The following is a 20389-nucleotide window of genomic DNA, read 5'->3' as shown; positions in this document are numbered from 1 at the left end:
GGGCTGAGGGTAATCAAGAATGGCCTGCACTTTTTACTGAGTAGGTCGTATACCTTGGGAATTTATGTGATGGCCAAAGTAGTCAAGATACGTGCGGTTGAATTCACATTTGTCTAAATTCAGCGTTAAGCCAAAATTCATCAAGACGTTGAAAAAGTTGCTTAAGGTGTTCGGACAGGCTACTACTTCCAATGATGATATCATCGAGGTAGGCAAAGATTCCAAGGTGTTGAAGGGGACGTTCTACTTCTCGTATGAGTCTGGAAAACGTCCGTGGAGCGCCAAACAAACCAAACGGAAGTCTTGTATATTCAAATTGTCCAAGAGGACAAACAAATGCCGTTTCGTATACATCTTCTGGAGCCACACTTATTTGATGATAAGCTGCTGACAAATCACATTTAGAAAAGACAGTCTTACAATACAAAACATTAGAAAAACTATGTAAGAACGGAAGAGGATAACAGCTATCAATTGTTTGTTTATGGACCAATTTATAATCAATGACAAGACGATATTTGTTGCAAGAAGAGCCTTTAGGAACAAGTAAAGCTGGACTTCCGTAAGGAGAATCACTGTAGCGGATGATTTTCCGCTCAAGCCAGCTGTCAATCTCTGTCTTCAAGATCTTTATAGTTTCTGGGCTATATCGACGTGGACGTGCACGCACAGGAGGGCCGGTAGTATGAAGGTGGTGAACGATGGAATGTTTCACCGGTTTAACAGCTGAATTGGGTTGTAGCAAGTCCGGAAATTGATGTGAAAGGTATCCAACAGGATCTATTTGGCTGAGAATGGATATGCGAACAGGATCACATGCAACAGGATCTAAAGTATATTGATGTTGGTTCGGTACATCTATTAGATGTTTGGCTTTGGGATCCAAGACAAAGTTGTAGGTAGTGAGAACATCTAAACCCAAGATGCAAAAAGGTGTGTCCGAAAGAACAAATTCCATGGGATAAGAAAAGCGAGGATGAAGAGAAACATTAAGTTGTTTAGTGCCATACATATATAGTAATAGGAGTGTTGTTAGCAACAAAGAGAGGAGTTTGCGGCTTGCGGTTTGATTTATCCGCCAAAGTAGCCGATAAAAGAGAAGTTGCGGCAGCGCTATCTACATAAAAATGAATAAAATTGGAGTCATCATAAGCGCTCAACAAAGGGCAACCTCTTTTGGCAGCAGACGCGATCGACGGGACTGACCGGGTTAATGTAGCGCCGACCGCCAAGCATTTTTTGTAGACGGCGAGTGATTTTCCCACAGGGAACATGATGGATGACAACGGCGCGCATCCCTACCAAAGCGGACGTGATAATACCATAACGCCATTAGAAATATTGGAAGCTCAAGGGTAATTGAAATATTGATAGACAGGTTTCTGAAAAGTGGGAGAAGAAAAGGAAAAATTGTCAGTGCGTTTGCTAGGAAAGGAGGAAACGTGTGGTCTGTGATTATCTCGATTAAAAAGGTTGCTGTTCAATGATTTATGAAACCGTCCAATATTTTAGTGTGGAGATCGTTGGTGCCTTGTTGAGTTAAATTGGTTACAGCAAAAAATTGTTCACAAATGAAATCGAAAACAAAAATTAAAAAAATTCGACAAAAAACTTTTATTTCGAACTACAGCACGATTTAAAAAAAGGATAATCTAAATTAATAAAATATAAGCTGATGAGCATGCATTACAAACTAGGGTTGCAGCTAGATGAATAAAAAGTGAAAAATAAACTTACCAGTCAAGAAAACAATCTGATTAGCGGAATAGAACTAGCAGAAACGGCTGCAAGGATTGAATCACGTCGGGGTCACCAAAATGCAGGGCTTATTAATGCAGATGCTTAACTTATGTTACCTTTTAAATTATCTGACTCTATTGTTGCGTGCGGTTAGAATATTCTAACCAAGAGGTCGGGAACCTATGGCTCGCGAGCCAGATGTGGCTCTTTTCATGACGGTATCTGGCTCGCAGATAAATCTAAGCTGGCATTTCTTAGCTCGATTGTTACGAATAAAACTTTTTCTGTAATTTTAAGTCGCATTAACAGTAAGAAACGTGTTATTAAAGAGTAAATTCAGACATTTACAGTAGTCTAAAGTTGCTGGTTTTGCTTAAAAATGCACACGTTAGTTGCATTAATTGTTGAAAAATATTATATGGCTCTCACGGAAATACAATTAAAAATATGTAGCTTTAATGGCTCCCTTAGCCAAAAAGGTTCCCGACCCCTGCGTCTAACCTCTTGTCAGCCGAAAGGTTTTAATATTATAACAGAAATAGTTTATAAGAAAAGGTTTTTATTGTAGGCGCTGTAGCCTACACTTTCCCAATATTACGCATAATTAAATCAAGAACACAGTAATACCACTGCTTATAAGATGTCTATTGAGTTGCGATCAACATGACTAGCACAGAAAGCTCATTTGCCTCTCTCTGCTAGCCGGTACAGGTGCGAGCTTACAAAACGTGAAGCGATGGGAGTGAAAATATTCGACAAGAAAAACGGAGCATTTCAAAACATGTGCAGCGAAAAAAACAATGTGTTGGCAATGGGAGTTACATGTAGTTGAAGCTGACGTGTAGATAAATACAATCAGTACAAAGTTAAGAAGCGGGCTTTTGCAATAAAGATTTCTTATCAGCACAGGTGCAGGAAACAACCTGGGAACGTACTAAAGGGAGTGTTCACACGAAGTTATTCAGAGCAAGTTTCCAAATATCAAACGACAGTTGAAGTGTTATTAAAAAACAAGTTCATCAACTTCAATCAACAACTAGAAAACGCTTTTCCAAGAAATGATGTAATGGTATTAAAATGCCACCCAGGTCGCTACAGTTTCATACTTGCTTTTTCGGTGGCCCAGTTGTCTTTTACCCGAAAATCTTCATACTTTACGCCAGCTTCAGCAAACAACATGCGAGGCAACTCAGCGCGCCCTCTACCGTCGAAGTAAACCAGCTTGTAAGTAGGCATGACGATTTTCAGTTGTCAGTTAATGCTCTTCTTAACCTTATAAACGAAACGGTTATACCTGCCATCGGTTAGTTAAATCAAAAGACATGCTCACTCCTTCAGCTACAACAAACAACTTCCTTTAAGAATGTATTGTTGGGTTTGCCTTTTTGCTTTGGCGCCTGCCATCATTAAAGCTACAAACAGGTAACTACAGGTCTGTATCCACAACCTATATTGGTCATTACAACTTTTAAATTAGTTTTTTTCCTGCCCTTTTCAGAACAATCAGAAGTCAACGAAGCCTCACACCCCAAAACATCGGTTGCAAAAACTTCAAGATGACATAATATCGGATATATAATTTAGAATAAGTGCGGTAAAGGATAACACTAAATTGGTAAATATTTGAAAATAAAAAAGGAAAAATAAAAAAGCGATCTAAAGAGAGAAAATATTCTACAACATACGTGTCAAACTCCCGGCCCGCTTTACAATAAAACTTGGCCCGCGCAGTTATTTCATACATTGAACTATTTCCCGCCCGCGAGATCATGGTACAGTATAATTTACTTTTATCAAGCAAGAAACAAGATTATAACAAATCGCACAATACAGTAGCACAGCAGTTGCCCCACCATACGACAGAATACATCGCTTGTAACCCGGGATGCAATAAAAGAATAATTAAAAACAGCCCAGTCAAAACTGCTCTTATTCAGCAGCCTCAGTTTAATTTTGGCAAGTCTAATAGTACGTCACCTTTCAATATGGCAAAAATTTCTAATTTTAACTTCCAAATGCATGGTTTAATTAACGCTTTTTGATGCAGGCTATCTGTAGTACGGTCGTGTTTGATAGCATCTTATAACTGCATTTCTGTTTATGAGCTTAGAGTTAGATAGCATACCGTAAGCCGCGTACATTCATTTTTTACATATTCATTTTATCAGTTTACTTTGAGCTCATATTTGAGAGCGGCTTCTTTAAACATCGAACAATGCAGCACAGACTTAATAAAATATTTTTCAATTCGTGTTGTTCCACCTGATTGCGCGGCCCAATTTCCGTGAAATACACTGGTTTTCCCAAAGCCTTGTTTTCAATAATAAGCCTACTTCTCGGTAGATAAGCTTTTATTCTATTTCTTGGTAGGGTATATTATCTATATATTATTATACTTTTTTTAATCAATATTTGTTTGACTTGTATTCGAAGAATAATAAACCGAGCTTTAAACATCAAAACTTTGTATTGTTTCGCTGCCTGTTCCAATTCCTGTATGTTCAATCAGTTATCATCCTTACGGCCCACGGCGTTAAATAAGTTTTGAAATTTGGCCCCTGGTGCGATTGAGTTTGACACCCCTGTTCTACAAGAAAAAATGTGACATTCTCTTGATCAAGAGAAAATAGTGGAACTTAGCTGAAAATTATTCTGAAAAAAAACTCGTTCGAATTTAAATCTTTTTCATCGGAGTTCTTTGGCCCATTCCTTAAAAATCTTTTCGATTTTATCCAAAGTTTCATCTTCCTGCAAAATAAAAAAGAAGTAAAATGTAACGTGACTTCTTTGAAAACGATTTCATTCTTCTTTGACTCTCACAACACACGAAGAGCTTGCTTTCAGGATAAATCGTATTTAAGATAAAAACATGGTAATTGGATGCTAATCTCCTCCCACGTCTACAACATGATTATCCAAAATAAAAACAAATACATTATAAAAACATCAAAAAAACTATTTCGAGAGAACACTAAACTGCATTTTGTGATACAGAAAACCAAATTATCAGACAATATCAGCTGCAGGGCCATCAAGTTAATGTTTATAGACTTTCAAAGTTCATCAAAAAATACTTGCAGCCTTGTATCAGTCAGAAATGACAGAATCAGGAAAAAAACAGCTTTATAACAACCGATTCTAAAACTTCAGGTGCCTACCTTTGCAAAACAAAACCGAATATATTTCTCTCCCATGGACTTGAGGCCACTGTTGTAGAATGCAGAGATGGGAATTGTGGCCACCTTCTTGTTGGCTGTGAGCCACTTGACCAAGCGGTAATCCCATGTCTCACCGGAGTTCTCGCTCTCACTCAAGTCAACCTCTATATCCAGTAAGTATATTAGGATGTTTCATTTTTTCACCATTTTGGAATTTAAAAAAGCTTGGGGTTCGCCTAGGCGGTATTTTGTGCACAATGGAAGAATCTAAACTTTTTTTTGATTTATGACGTCATTTTGAGGTTGCACCCCCTTGTTGAAGTTTCAGTGGAGGTGCATTGTTTTAATTTGGCGATATCTTGGTAACCGATTGAGCTAGGGCCATTATCAAGGTGTCAAAAGATGCAGAATGACTGGTTTCCTATAACCACTCAATACATTTTAATTGCATTTTCGCTCTAGAAAAAAAGTTGTTGGAGAAAAACCTAAGTTTTGACATATTTTTTGTGCAAATCACAATGTAGTTCCCAACATACAAAAGATGTCAAAATTTAGGTTTTTCTTAACTTTTCTTAACTTAGTATATACAAGTATCTAATTTTTTGCGATAATTTTAGCGTAAATGGAAAATAAAGACAATTAAGGTTACAGTATAATACAATGAAGCTGTATGAGGAGCTAAAGTACATCATATAGCAGTGGGCCCCAACCTGGATTGCACAAGTTATACTTTAATGCCTTATAAATAGCCTATGAAGTAACAATATGAAGATGGGGGTCCAAGAGAAAGAAATTATTATAGCGGTCAGCAACTGGGAAAAGGTTTGGGAACCACTGTTTGTCGTTCTAATGTTAGAAGCATCTCTGTATTACAAATATCCATAAAAGTGCCCTTGTATTGGTACCAAGGACTGATTGAATAAATAAAACTTTCGTTTTACTCATATTTGAAGCGTCGGCCACCATGAAGTATCCTCCGTCTGGTATGATTGGCATCATTCCAATTTCTGTTAAAGTTTTCACGATCTTGTCTCGCTTCACTTTCAACTCTCGTGGAAGCTCCTTGAAGTAAGAGTGCTCCTCGCCCAAGCGTGAAATCTCCTCCTCGAAACCAACGGCAACCGCCTCCTAAACATGTGGAGGAAAACATATCAGCGTGACAACAAAATGCTACGGCGTTACCACCTTACTACGACACACAGCAGTGTGAGATAACAAACAGAATATACATTACCAGCTCACTTGAATAGGTGTGGGGCATCCACAGGTGCTGTTCAGCCAAACAGTTTGCAGATGTCGTATTAAATTGGCTGATCCCATTGCCCAACCAATCTAAAAGAAATGTTATTTATTTAAGAGCTGGCAAAAAGTTAAAATAACTTTCTACTACACACATTGCTATGCATAAATGTACCCTACCATACATATAGCGTTACTGATGGACTTTTCCTGTAGTAAGAAATTGAAACTTGACGAATGTCTCTGTGACACTTTATGCTTACAAAAAGTTGTGTGAAATGTAGTTTCGAAAATAGGGTGGCCAAAGGTTCGCTAATAATTTATATTTAATATTTGGGTCGCTGCAAAAAAGATTGAGAAGCACTAATGTAACCCTAAGAGCACACATAGATACATAACACAGTGCAAAGCAGGAAAGGGGCAGAATGATCAGCTACTATATATGAGCAAGTTTTGTTCTCTACCATCGTCCATAAATTCTGACGATATAGGTTGTAAGGATGGGTCGATACGAACCCAAACCCGAATAGATTCGCCGAATATCGCCTTTATGGAAGATTCGGGCAAACACGAATACCAACAATGGCGAACCCGAATACAATATTACTCATAAATTTACTGACTTTAGCTTAAAATGATGATCTAGTTTCCCGACAAAGCTAAATTAGAATCAGCAGTACTTACAATGAAGGTCGTTTTCCTAAAGATTTTGCTTTTTCAATCATTTTTTAAACACTATTTTTCGAAAGAAAGCGATTTCTTTATCGATTACATCATGTTACAAGCAAGATTTGATAAATTTTGGATGAAATTTTGTTGTTTGGTTCTAATTCGAATAGATTCGGGATTCGTTCGTGTCGACCTTCATGGTTGTCAACCATGCCTAATAGGCAACAAACAACCTAATAGGTTGTCACCTAATCCTGCTTTCGTTGAAGAAATTAATAAAATTTCTGCCTTTACCTTCCAACCAGTAACACTGAAGGTCTTGCCAGCGCTGCCGATGGTTATCGTGCGATCCCACATCCCAGGTAGAGAGCCTGTGGAAAGAATTAGGAGCATAGACATCAACACCTTAAATGTGTTTCATCAATGTACAGGCATAAGGTGCACATTGAAGAAACAGTTGAAGAAATAAAAACGGACAAAAAACGCAACAAAAGTGAGTGAACAGGAGCGGTGTTGAGTGAGACATGACTTGCACAAAATATAGACACTTAGTGTTCAGTGCACACAAGCAAATGAAAAAATGTCACCTCGCCGTACATTATAGAAATGACGCACCTATCCTAACATGCTCATGGTGGTCATACAGAAGCCATTCATAAACTTCATCCGATATACAAAGACAATCGTACTTTACACAAAGATCTGCAATCATCTGCAGTTCATCTCTTGTGAAAACCTTTAAATAAGAAACAGAATCCGAATCAATGGCGGTGGAAGACGTTAACTAGTAAAATGTGTTTTTGATATGCACTGAGAATGATAGCAACAAAGCAGATTTAAAATGCTGCTCTCTGATGGTATCATATATAAGTATACCATACAACACAATTCCTTGGATGATAAATCCTATCAAGTAACAACCCAAATTAGTTCCACATTTAAGTAACATTCTATGTAGCTTCATTAAGTTTGAATCATTTTGAACATAACGTAATGTCTGTTTGTAAAATGAGTAAAATCCAGTTGAATACCAAAGTCACAACTCACTGAATATCACAGCCAAAAAGAAAAACACAAATTTGTATCAACAAGCTTCTTGCATTTCTAAAGCTCTCAGCTTTAAGTCACACAAAGGGTGTACCGACACTTAATCACGCGACACTTAATCACGCGACGCTTAATCACCGACACATAATCACTAGGACATTTAATCACGCGACACATAATCACTAGGACATTTAATCACGCGACACATAATCACTAGGACATTTAATCACGCGACTTGGATACTTAATCACGCGACATTTAATCACGCGACACATAATCACTTGGATGCGACTGCCAAAGGCTTCCTTGGTCTTTCTTTTAGAACTCCCCGACAATTGTTTTGACTCCGTTGCGCCGGCTTTCTCTATAATGTTTCTTTAAATCAACACCAGCTTCATAAAGTCTAATTGTTACATTGTCCGAAAGTATAACCTATGTAATATCTAACATTATTCTACTGCATTGTCACCGAAGCTCTTGACCAAAGTACCATCAAAACGTTACACCGTAAAATACAATGCTACTTGAAACTGTGTCAGAGCGTCGGTTTTGGAACTCTGGAACAATGCCAATGAATGAATTATTACAATTTACTATCACGACCGCCACATCTCTTTGTATCTATAACGACTAGTCTAGCCTACAGACAATCTCGTACTTAGTACGAGATACTAGTCTACCGCCTTCGCACCAGTTTTATGTCTCGGGCCGGGCCGGATACGGCCCGCGGGCCCTAGGTTGCGGACCCTTGGTCTATACTCTATAGCCTGCCGCTGTCTTACCGTTGTAACTCGTGGTTATTTCAATTCAGGGGACATTACTATGACTAGACAGTTAATCACACGACATTTATACAGTGTCTTTGTCTATACTATAGCCTGCCGCTGTCTTACAGTTGTAAATCGTGATTATTTTAATTTAACGGACATTACTATGACTAATAAAAACGGAACGATTCAGTGGCGTTGCAAACTCTACCAGAAAAGTCGGTGCCAGGCTCGTATAACAACTGAAGGAGACCAAATCATAACTGACGCTGATCCTGAACATAACCACGGCGGCAACAAAGAGTCGGCTTTGGCAAGACAGCCTATCAGTCAAATGAAGGTGAATATGGGTGAACTGTCAGCCAGTACAAGCAACGTCATCGGGTCTGTAAGCAGAGACTTGGAACCAGGTGAACTCATGGCGCTGCCAAAAAAGCAATCTTTGAAGCGGACCTTGCAGAGAAAACGTCGCGATATGCTGACTGCACACTGTACGGCCGCTCTACAGTCTCCGATGAATACTAATTTCACAATACCAGAAACATTCCAGCGCATGATTTTGCACGACTCTGGACCTGGAAACAATCGTCTGATTCTTCTTGGCAGCAGGGATCTGCTAGACGGTTTGGCCAGAGCGAAATTGTGGCTAGCTGATGGAACGTTCAAGGTTGTACCGTCTTTGTTCTTTCAACTGTACACAGTACATTTTGAACTTGTTCCCGGTCTTATTCCTGCAGCAGTTTACTGCCTCGTTCAAAATAAAACGCGAGCAACGTACGATCGCATCCTTGATGCAATTAAAACAATGATCCCCACTGCTTCACCGGAATGCGTTTTGCTCGATTTTGAGACTGCCGCAGTAAGTGCTTTCCGCACAGCATTTCCTACAGCAAATGTTAGGAGTTGTTATTTTCACCTAACGCAAAGCGTCCTGCGCAAAGTTAATGAAATTGGCATGAAGTGTGACTACGAGTCTGATGAAGAATTAAGAACAGCTGTTCGGTGTTTACCAGCCTTAGCCATGGTCCCTTCCTCTGACGTAGTCGAGTCATTTCTGATCTTAGCTGATAGCATGCCCGATCACGAAAAGATGCCTGAGCTGCTTTCGTATTTCGAACACACATATATCAGAGGCAGACGACGTCCGGGACGTGGTGAAAATTACGGCTCAGCCATCTTTCCAATCGAAAGTTGGAATCATTACGAAGCCGGGGCAGGTTGCATTGCAAGAACCACAAATGCAGTCGAAGGTTGGTATTTTGGTCTCCAAGTGCTTTTTCAATGCCACCACCCGACATTGTGGACTTTCATACGGGGAATTGAAAAAGACATTCAAATGCAACGTGCAACGTTTCTGCAAGGAATTGCTGGTACTCAACCTTCTATTCCAATGCGGTACAAGGCACTGAAACTGCACGTGCAAAACACAGTTGACCGTTATCTGTCAAGCGAGATTTTAGTCTATCTTCGTGCAGTTGCTTACATTTCCCATGCATAACATTGCTGTAAATTGTAAATGTAAAAAAATATTGTAAATGTGTGATTAAATGTCGCGTGATTAAATGTCCTAGTGATTATGTGTCGGTGATTAAGCGTCGCGTGATTAATTGTCGCGTGATTAAGTGTCACCAAACCCACACAAAGAACACCAATATGATATATTCTTAACTCACTTTACCCAAAGGGTTATTTGGGGTATTTAGAATAATTGCTTTTGTTTTCTTGGTGAACATCGACTCCAGTTCATCAAGATCAAGGGTCCAGTCACTGCTAGTGGCAAAATTTCCTTTCTTTGGTGAATTCTAATGTAATTAAATTTACCAAGTTAAAACGTCTACATGCGTGGTACAAAGTTACATAGTGTAACATCCTATTGAATAAGTCCTAATACACAATTATGTGATTGTTATATCATAGTAATGATTATTTTATGTCTACGTTGACACAATTGCAGCATTACCGGCCTCAGAGGAATGAACCTACAAGTTCCACCAGCAACTTTCACCATTGGCTGGTAACAATCGAAGAATGGTTCAATTATAATGACCTGTGCAAAGAAAGACTTTTACCCAGACATTGGTAATTTTAATTTTAGTTTTAAAAATCAAGGTAACGGCTACTTTGACTTTTCTAGGTATAAAAGCATGTTGCTCAGTACCTAGTTAAGTATACTAAAATACATCATAATGCATTAAACTAAAGATCTCTGCAGTGAACATAACAAGCAAAATGATGTCAAATACCTCGTCACCTTCTTCAATGAAAGCGTGGATTGAACAAAACAAAGACCCGTAAGCTCCAACAGTGACTAGAACTTCTTTGTTCGGGTCAATGTTGACACCAAACAGTGGGCTGAACATTTTTGACAGTGTGTTGACCAACTTTGGATGGCCCTATACAAAAATGGGATTTAAATTGACACAATACACAATCATGCAGTTAATCTTTGTCAAACAGCTGTTGCCTCACATAATAATATACATACTTATCATAATCATGCAATTCCCCAGTTCTAAAACAACTTAGAAACAAATAGCCTAATTTAAGCAACAAACCACAGCAAGATTTACAGTATAACATGATAATTCTAAACAAAAACACATATAATTAAGCTTAACAGCATATAAAACTGATATATATATATCAAACTTACAAAGCCTCTTGTGTATTGGTGGATCATGTCATTTGTACTCATTGTTCCGACATTCTTCAAGGCTTCTTTAACATGGTTGGGTGGGCTGAAGTCAGGAAATCCTTGCCCAACATTGACTGCTTTGTGCTTTGCTGCAAGTGCAGAGAATTCAACCCTAAACAAGAAGAACAGAGGAATTATTATGAGAGATAGCTTTATTGCTATCCATCCTTTATCGGAGTGTTGAAAAGTACCCAATTTCCCAAGGCAAACTCAGAGAATTTTATGGTACCTTGCTTGCCCATGTCAAAATTTTCGACCAACACATTTTTACTTGTTTTATTGTATTTTTAAAGTTCTGCGCAACAACACAATTAGCACTGTGCAGGTGTAAGCTTAAGAAGTTCAGCCTCGGAGTACAGCCTTGAAGAGCCTAAAGCACAGTGTAAGCCTAAGAAGTTCAGGCTCATCATTGGATTAATAAAAGGCCTACCTGCACTCCCTTCCAAAAATACATATACTTTTTAGTTTTCACAACAACAAAATCTCGAATAAAAATGTTCTGGCTAAATTCATACTCTCCACCATAGGCACTGTAGCATAATTTCAAGATATTGCAAAAATGTTGCTTTCCAGGTTAGTGTCATGCGAGATATCGTTGTCAATGGAAATGGGATTTTTTGAAAAATTTTATACATTCATTTGTGTAGCCAATGAAGCGCTGCCAAATTTTGAGCCGAAAGGTTCGACGCTATAACCACCACACGTTTGGGGCAGCAGGGGTCAACAACTTTTCATATTGCAGAAAAATAAAGTTGTCAAAAGTGTTGTACAGTGAATAACTGACACAGCAAAAAATCCATAAAAGCAAATGTAGCAAAAATCTTTAACTCAAACATTAGAAACAGAAATGGAGGAATCCTGTCATACATAGAATCACAGCAAACCTAGCCTATGTAGGACACACTATAATTTCATCTGAACATACCAGACATTCTTGTCCACTCCCTCCAGTCTGGAAGCAGGAGATATTTTTGTAGATGCCATTCTAAGTAATGAGTCAGTTTTCTGTAAAAATATAGAGATTAGGCCACTATTAATCTAATGCTTTATATACATACAATATAATAATAATAAAGGAGACATGAACATGATTACTATTCTACAGTAAAATGACATGTGTTTAGATTCCTTGTCTGTTCAGCTTTAAAAGGCATTAGGCCAAACTGAAAGCTAGGGTCTTTCTGCAAAATATTTACGGCAGAAAACCCAATACAATTTGTACACTGACGACAATAAAGCAAGACTGTAAGAGGAAAACACAACAAAACTAAGGGTGCAATAAAATGTAACACAAATAAGTAGATACTATGTTGGATCTACTGAAAAGTTTGGCATGTATATTGATAACTCTCATGTGCGAGTGTGTCGCAATTTCAACTATGGCTCGTTAGCACTGGACTCATAATTTACACTGCAGCATTTCATAATACGTTTGTGCAGAACTGGGTTGCAAGCATTCATCACAATTGAGTATAATAGGGTCACATCAAAAACTGTTTGAGAAACCCTGGTCTAAATACTGTACATGTTTTTAATCATAGTTTAAATATTTCGCTTCAAATGACAAGATAATTAATTAAATATCTTTAATGGAGACTTCAAACGAAGGAACGTACGCAAGTCCACGGGTGTAAATCATGCCACAAAATTCTGAAATTACTCGGTGCTCAAGGTGCATTCTTTATAACCAGCTTTCCGGGGTCTAGTAAACAAGTGCACAACCAGATGACGTTACAATTTAAGTAGCTGGGGTCTAGTATACAAAGGCATCTTGTGGTTGTGCGCTTGCATACTAGACCTGCTTTCTATAAAGGTCGATATGGTGTTCACTGTCATCACCACAAAAGCTTCAATCTGGCTTCCTCGCTTAGATGTACTAGTTTTAAGCTTACAGTTCATCCAAACTAATTGGCATTCCAAACATTTGACCAGTTTTGATAATACCATTTATAAAGCAGATACAACCAATTAGCCTAAAGTTTATTTTGTTGTACTTAACTTCAGAACTATGGCTGCAGTGTAAAACAATTTGGTTTGTTCAGTTAAGCAAACTATGCAAGATTAAACTCGTTTTTTGCAAAACGATTAACAGCTTCCTCTACGCTGCAAGCCTTCTGAAATAGACATGTTTTGTACAAAATCGGCATCTTGAAATGATTTAATAGTTAATCTTTTAATTCAGCTCAAGATCACCATTAGTAAGTTAATATTGCATATTTGCGTCAATCAGAATAATTTGAGGCCATAAATTGCGCCATTAACTTGATCAAGTGTACTAACGAAAGCTGCAGTTTGGCCGAAAACCAAACATTTAGCACCGACGTGCTGCACAAGTGCAAGCCCACGTAAGCTAAACTCCCTAACACGATACGATAATTGCAAACAACACGACGTTGCATGCATGCATAGGCCTAACCCTAAATGAATATTAGTCAAATTTTATGACACAAACTAATATTTGATTTGCTCGTACCAGCATTTTACACAGCATTCTTCTTGCAGTATCGGTATACATAGCGACTTCTGATTTGCCAAGGCAGCCAAGTGGAGATGGCAAACCAAAACAAACAAATCTTTTCTACTGGTGAAAGCAAAGCTCGCCTGGTCTGCAGTTAACTAGTTTGTAAAAATAATTAGTCGTGACACACACCACTGCGCCATCGGTTGCTTATACACTCCAATTCCTGGATTAAATTTTTATTTATAATTTATATTACATAATTCAGCAAGTTTACTGTTACTAAATCCATATGTATTTATTTTCAAGCAAATCGGTCAAGCGTGCCGTGTTTTCATAGGTTTTGCGGTGCAGTTTGTGGCTTTGTGTTGGTCATTTCTGTTCAGAACTGCTCAACTACAGAAATGTTACTAAGCTTACATCCGTAGTTTCGTGTTTTTGTTTTATTCGCATAACACACTTTTCAAAGGAAAAAGTACGCGCGAATAAATATTTGTACAACTCACGAAAACTTGTTATAACAATAATAAACAATCATAATGACGGAACAAAATAACTGCGTTCACTTCAACTTTTGCTAATAATCATTGCGGTAAATGTAATGCGTAAATTTGCTTGGGAACCTTACATCCGTAGTTTCATTGAAAGGAAATTAGCTGCACTTTTTAAACTGTGCAGCCTGCAAAGAATAGACTTTCTCAGTCCGAGGATAAAAATTCCGATAGCTTGTGTTATACGGAGTCCGTTTGTAAAACGAACAAAGAGTTTGGCATTTGTGGTCCCCAGGTATAGAAGAATATCAATCAATCAAATGGCAAACAGTGACATGTGATGTTGTTACTGGTTTACACGAAGCTTATTTTACAATTGAAGATTGAATTTTGAAAATAAAGAACTGCTCGTACCATCACGCAAGTTTCTGGATAGCGTAGCAAACAAAACCTCCAGTTGTAATTGCAGAATGTTCAAGAGCGACTGAAACCTACGTGTTTTTGTAATGGGCTGTTTGTAATGGACGTTTTCAAGATGTGAAGTTAAGCAAAAACCGTTGTAAGTTTTGATATCATGCGCATAAACATTTTGTATTGAAACATATGCAAAAACAAAACGTTTTTCAAGGTAGATAACAAAGCAAACGAAAATTAATAATTGATAGATTAGGGAAATTGGAAAGTACCACGTAAAAAGTCATTTTGTTTAACTCGATGGGTCACTTTTTTGATACATTTTTTACTTAATGTATCTAGGCAATTTAGAACCCATTGTTGAGCTCAGTTGTGCGGAAGATTGCCAGCTAGGCGATGTCTTTGGTAAACTTCAATCTAGGAACCTATTGCTGAAACGTGGGAGACGTATATCATGTTACTTTGAAGTTGAGTTGGTGCAAGTAGTTTAGCAAAATATAGCTTTTTGTTTTGTTTGATTTGTTTTTTAATAAATTTTTTTTTCGATAATTACTGTATTACAACTCATGAAAACAGTAAAGTTGTACAGCCAACGGTGTTAATCACAAAACATGTAATTGTTCTCAGCAAATATTTTATGTATTAAATGGGATGTAGCGACAAGCACACTTAGATTTTGACTCAACCACAAGTTACTTGTCACGTGATAATTTCTAAGTGGTATTTCTTATTCATATGATTTCGTTTGTCTGTTTCTTGGTCGCGCTTTTTCCGCTATCACCGTCTGGCGACCAATTACTATTTTAAACGTGACTGATATAGACGTGTTCAAATTTTCATGTGTTCATTATTCTTGGAGTAAAATCTGTAATTATAATGAATCCGCAGGTTATAAATCCAGCCGCCAGTAACTATATACACGATATTCTGGACCACAAGTTGTAGGTGGAAAGTACACTGCCTAAAAGATCACACTTTGATAAAATCCGTTTACAACCATTACTATAGCAAAATAGAAATTTATCTGGTGAAAGTATTTCCTCTTGTGAACGAAACGACAACATTTTTTAACGCCCTACATCCAATAAAAAAACGTTTAAAAGAGCAAACGAACAACTTCGTTATCATGCTTGTAACTCTCGTGGTATGTTTGGGTTTGCTCCAAATGTGGACCCTGGTTGTCACTTGTTAGTTAATATTTAACCAAAAAATCGCATTGCTATGCTGTTGTCTTTGGCGCAACATACTTTAGCATCCGGTGATCAAATGACTATTGGTGCCGATAAACAGAACAATTTTCTACACAGGTATTTTACATCACACGTTTCAACTATCTTGCGTGTATGATGATACTGTATACTAAATAGAAGCATTTCTAAGAACTATACAGCTTCCTTTCCTTTCCATTTAGCTTGTAAGGAAAAGGCTTGCTGGTTTACTGTTTTGCACGAATTCTCCGATTTCTTTTTACAGCGTTGAAGCCTTCTTAAAAAGCGGGACCCAAAGCGAAGAAAATATTCCTGCAACATGTTTTAGCCTGCTCCTTGGTAACTGGTAAGCTAATTGCTGTTGATTGTATACAGTAGTAAGGCAGAGAGAGAGTTTGCTGAATTATAAACTGTAATATGATTCTAGACACGTGATTAGATGTTATTGTGGATATGAGAAAATGCACGTGACCACTCAAGTACTCTGTAAATGGCGTGTATGAGTTTTTGTTGTCGGTTGTTCCCGTAGCTTTTCAAATAAATCGTTTCAAACTAATTCATATTTAGCCTTAAAGCCTGCTATGACGAAAATTGAAAACCGAAGAAGTAAACCAGTAAAACTATTCGTGCAATTTTGTGACACGTATTAAAACCTTCCCAAAATCCAAAACTTAAAAGGTAACACGTTGGGTTCCATAAACTTGATGAAAAATTATTCACTGGCAACAATACTAGAATTTAGTAGGTTTTTAGTGTTAGATCGAAAAGGTTTTGCCAAAATTTGTTTTGTGTTTTCCTGTCAAGTTTGAGTCCGGAATTTGTTTGCAGTAAATGGACAAACTTTTTGCAAGTATTTTGCTGCAAAACAACATCAATGAGTCATCCTTCCACAGCATGGTTGCCAGGTGTCGTGCTCTGTTAACCTATAACAGAAACCACTTAGAGGAACTCGCGATTTTTCCAGAAACAAAAAGCTACCGGCCGAAAATAAAATGACTAGTTACACGCTGTGCAAAAGCATGATTTTTGTCAAACAAAAGAAAGAAAAAAATAATAAAATACGTCACTTCCTTGTAGCCCAACTGAAAATATTTGCTTCACACCTAGAATTTTGAAAGCAAAGCTTTAAGCAGCGAAGTCTTGATATGTTTTTATCTTCTTCAATCAATCTATGGTTCAAACCTAAGTATAGCTCAACTCAAACATTCAGCTACATGCAATTATGATATAAGGGTTCATTAGCAGATTGTAACTTATATGTGTTTGCAGAAAAGCACAAGTAGACAATTAAGTGAATAACATGGCCACTCAAGTTATTATCCCCCACGACAAAGAGGTTCATTTTTCTGACATTGTCAACGAACTCAACGAAAATTTGGAAAACAACATAAAAGTCTACAATAAATACGCGGATGAATATGACGACTTGGCCAGGGATCTCGGCTTCAAAGTGGCAAATCATTTGGTCAAACTTTGCATGGACAACTTACCTGAGAGCATGAAGAAGAATTTGGACAAATGTCGCGTTCTTGATGTAGCTGCAGGTAATGCGCTTTACGATTTGCCTGCACTTGTCTAAACTTACAGCAATGCATTGCATGCAGTAATTCATAAGTATTGTATATGTGATCTATTTCTTCTATAAGGTGATAAACCTGTTTATGTTTAATATGTTTCAGGCACAGGCTTGATAGTCGAAGAATTTCGAGCGGCAAGATTCACGGGAAGTTTTGATGGAATTGAAGGCGCCAACGATATGTGCGAGATTGCCAGGAAAAAGGGGATTTACAGGTGAAATACCCCATCACAGTGTTTAACTCTATACAGTGTTACGGCATGACGTCACCATTCTCATTGCTTGCTTTCTGCATGTAGGCCTAGTTTTTTTAATTCGCATTTGCTGGTATTAATCTGTCGCAAGATTTTGTTTTAGGGCAGTTGTTTTGTTTTTGATACCAGTGACCTTAGAAGCGGTCTCGTCACAGTAGACAACCCACTTCCATTTGACGACAACACTTATGACGTAGTTGTAGTTTGCACGGCTCTGACTCCCGGTCACGTGCCAAAGGAATGCCTTTTTGTAAGTGATAGGAATTTCATGACGTTTTTTCACACCTTAAAACTTCTATAACCCATTCTCAGGATTGTATTCGAGTTCTCAAACCAAAAGGCCTCCTGCTGTTCAACTTGTCTCACTTCGAGGTCACTGACCCCGACGGGGAGTGCATGAAGTGCACGAAGGGAATCGTCGAGAAGATGCATGACGATGGACGGTGTGAATGCGTGGACGAGGTGAGATGAAACGTTTAATGCTTTGTGTCTTTCAAATCTTTGTATCCAAAGAATAAGAATATTTTCTTCAAGAAAAAGTTCACGATAAAAGTTGCAAGTGGGAGTGAGAATCGCTTGTTAGTCAATGCATCAATTCCTTTTCAGTTTGACGCCCAAATGTTTGACCTGGACTCTCAATATCACAAAGTGCGGAAGAATGTGATCCACTGCTTCCAGAAGAATTAGTCTTCCATGAGCTCTGTGTGGGACAAGCACATTGCTACTCGCTTGTGTATTTATGCATTGCTACAAAGAAGTCATTTTATTAAACAGTTTAGCAATTGTGTATTTGGTAATGTATGAAGATGTGATGTACTATACGTCGTGATGTGTATGACGAAAAATACGTGTTCGTTTCACAAGAATAAGACACTTTGTGTTGTGATTTTTTTGTCAAGTCACAGTTTTTGGACTTAGTTGAAGTTTTTGCAAACGAATTCTGATGAAACAGGTCCATAACATTTTGGAAATTAATTTATAAGGTGAGCTTTTGGTTGGGATTATAAATTATACTTTTATAAATTATAAAAGTTCTTTGCGTAACACGTTCCAATTGTAAGAGATTTCATGACGTCATGCTAGCATGGTTATCTTTTGAGATATGCGAGTTTTATGTAAGCATAACATTTTTATTAAACCAGCGCCAAAACGACAATAAATGCCTTGGGGCATCACGGCGTTAGTTTTGTGCCTCCGCGGGAATTGAACTCAGGATGTTTGATTAACGTCCGACGTTCTAACTCCGACACAACCAAGCCAATAACATGTATGGGTCATGTGATTATGTTTACGATAAAAACGTCGTAATTTCAAAAAGATGATCAAATTGTATTCTGAAGTCATAAGAGCTGTATTATGATTGCTTGTTTTGTCACAAAGTATTATCGCTGGCAGAATAAATTGCCACCGAAAATTGTAATGACTTGGTGGCATTTGCTGCGTTGTCGCCCTCGCATTCATTTAATAACATAATGCATCAGGTTTTTTCTGGTCTATACGTTTACATGGAACTGGAGCGGGCACTGCTGGATGCTTTGATTCGTTCATGACCCCAGTTGCAATGGCGCACAAAAATCACACATTTTAGCAGTAAAATTACAGTTTCATTGTTATGGTTGCCAATGCCAGGTCCGGGATGTAAACTAGTATTTGTCTTTTCGATCGTAAACTGTCTTTGAAAATGTTTGATATCAAACTAACGGCAGTTTGTGATACATTTATAGGTCAAACCTAGTATGGATTTTCGAAAGTATCCGAAAGCTTGAATCAAAAGCATTTAGTAAACAGTTGTTGTTTCAAGGATGTTTCGCTTACAACTAACCTTTGGTTTTATAACCTATAGGCGCAAAAACTCCACTGAGATCATTTCAGTATTTAAAGTAAAATCCAATTATTTTGCTTCCTTTTCCACCGACTGCAGGTTATTGCTTTTTCTCCACAAATTATAACCGTCATATTCTGAACAAAACTCCTTCTACCACAGCACATCGAAAGCTAGGGCGGGGTTTCTTGGCTCGGCAGAACGAGTGTTTGTTTTATTCGGACCACTGACGACATAAGATCAGGCATTTGTTATCGAGATGTACTGGTAATTGGTAAAAGCTGAAGTCAAAATTGCGCGATTTATAACGAGAAACACAATAGGAAGGAAACAGCGATAAACCGCTTTGTAGTTATGAACGATTTATCTTTAATGCTTCGTTTAATTCTTCGCTTTTCCCTGAGGACTTGTGCGATAAAATTTAATAAAGTCTCGTCCTAAATTAAGCAGCGCATGATATATTATCACATTTGTATACAAGCTGTGTGAAAGAATTACCGGTTATAGTGTATTTAAACGGTAAAAACAGAAACACTTCTAAGAACTTAAGCCTCCTTTCATTACAGTGTCCCATAGAGAGGAAGATACGTCATCATGGTGTTAATGCATGCATTGGTTAGTGGTGCTTATTTTACTTATGATCACGAAGACAACCTTTACAACACTCCTGGCTGAATTTCAGCCTTTGCAGTTTCGCAATCCAATGATGAACGCGTTGTGTTGAATATAACTGCTTTATAGCAGAGACACGAAAAATATAGTGGGATTCAGTCAGAGAATTTCCTTAAGTGTTCTTACTATTTGATAAGTTCGTTGTTAATATGACTGAGCGTTGTTATATGATTATATTT

At 37.8% G+C, this 20389-nt stretch overlaps 2 protein-coding genes across 2 annotated transcripts; one reads left to right on the top strand and one right to left on the bottom strand.

The window, feature by feature from the left end:
- Positions 1-4123: 4123 nt before the first annotated feature.
- On the bottom strand, positions 4124-14055 carry LOC143468171 (kynurenine--oxoglutarate transaminase 3-like). Its single transcript, XM_076965194.1, has 12 exons — positions 13789-14055; positions 12241-12320; positions 11274-11427; positions 10864-11013; positions 10581-10667; positions 10294-10422; positions 7422-7542; positions 7101-7177; positions 6141-6230; positions 5840-6026; positions 4899-5062; positions 4124-4488 (listed from the first exon to the last, which is right to left on the bottom strand). The coding sequence occupies exons 1-12, from the start codon at positions 13828-13830 to the stop codon at positions 4426-4428; spliced, it is 1344 nt and encodes a 447-aa protein (XP_076821309.1). The 5' UTR covers positions 13831-14055; the 3' UTR covers positions 4124-4425.
- Positions 14056-17124: 3069 nt separating this feature from the next.
- Positions 17125-18602, top strand: LOC143468172 (methyltransferase-like protein 27). Its single transcript, XM_076965195.1, has 5 exons — positions 17125-17430; positions 17566-17677; positions 17846-17966; positions 18029-18178; positions 18323-18602. Exons 1-5 carry the CDS (start codon positions 17187-17189, stop codon positions 18401-18403), a joined length of 708 nt encoding a protein of 235 aa, XP_076821310.1. The 5' UTR covers positions 17125-17186; the 3' UTR covers positions 18404-18602.
- The last annotated feature ends 1787 nt before the right edge of the window (positions 18603-20389 follow it).

The sequence above is a fragment of the Clavelina lepadiformis genome, chromosome 8 (assembly GCF_947623445.1).
Source record: "Clavelina lepadiformis chromosome 8, kaClaLepa1.1, whole genome shotgun sequence".
Taxonomy (NCBI): domain Eukaryota; kingdom Metazoa; phylum Chordata; class Ascidiacea; order Aplousobranchia; family Clavelinidae; genus Clavelina; species Clavelina lepadiformis.
Note: the sequence above shows the minus strand (reverse complement) of the source record. Positions and strands in the feature narration are given on the sequence as shown.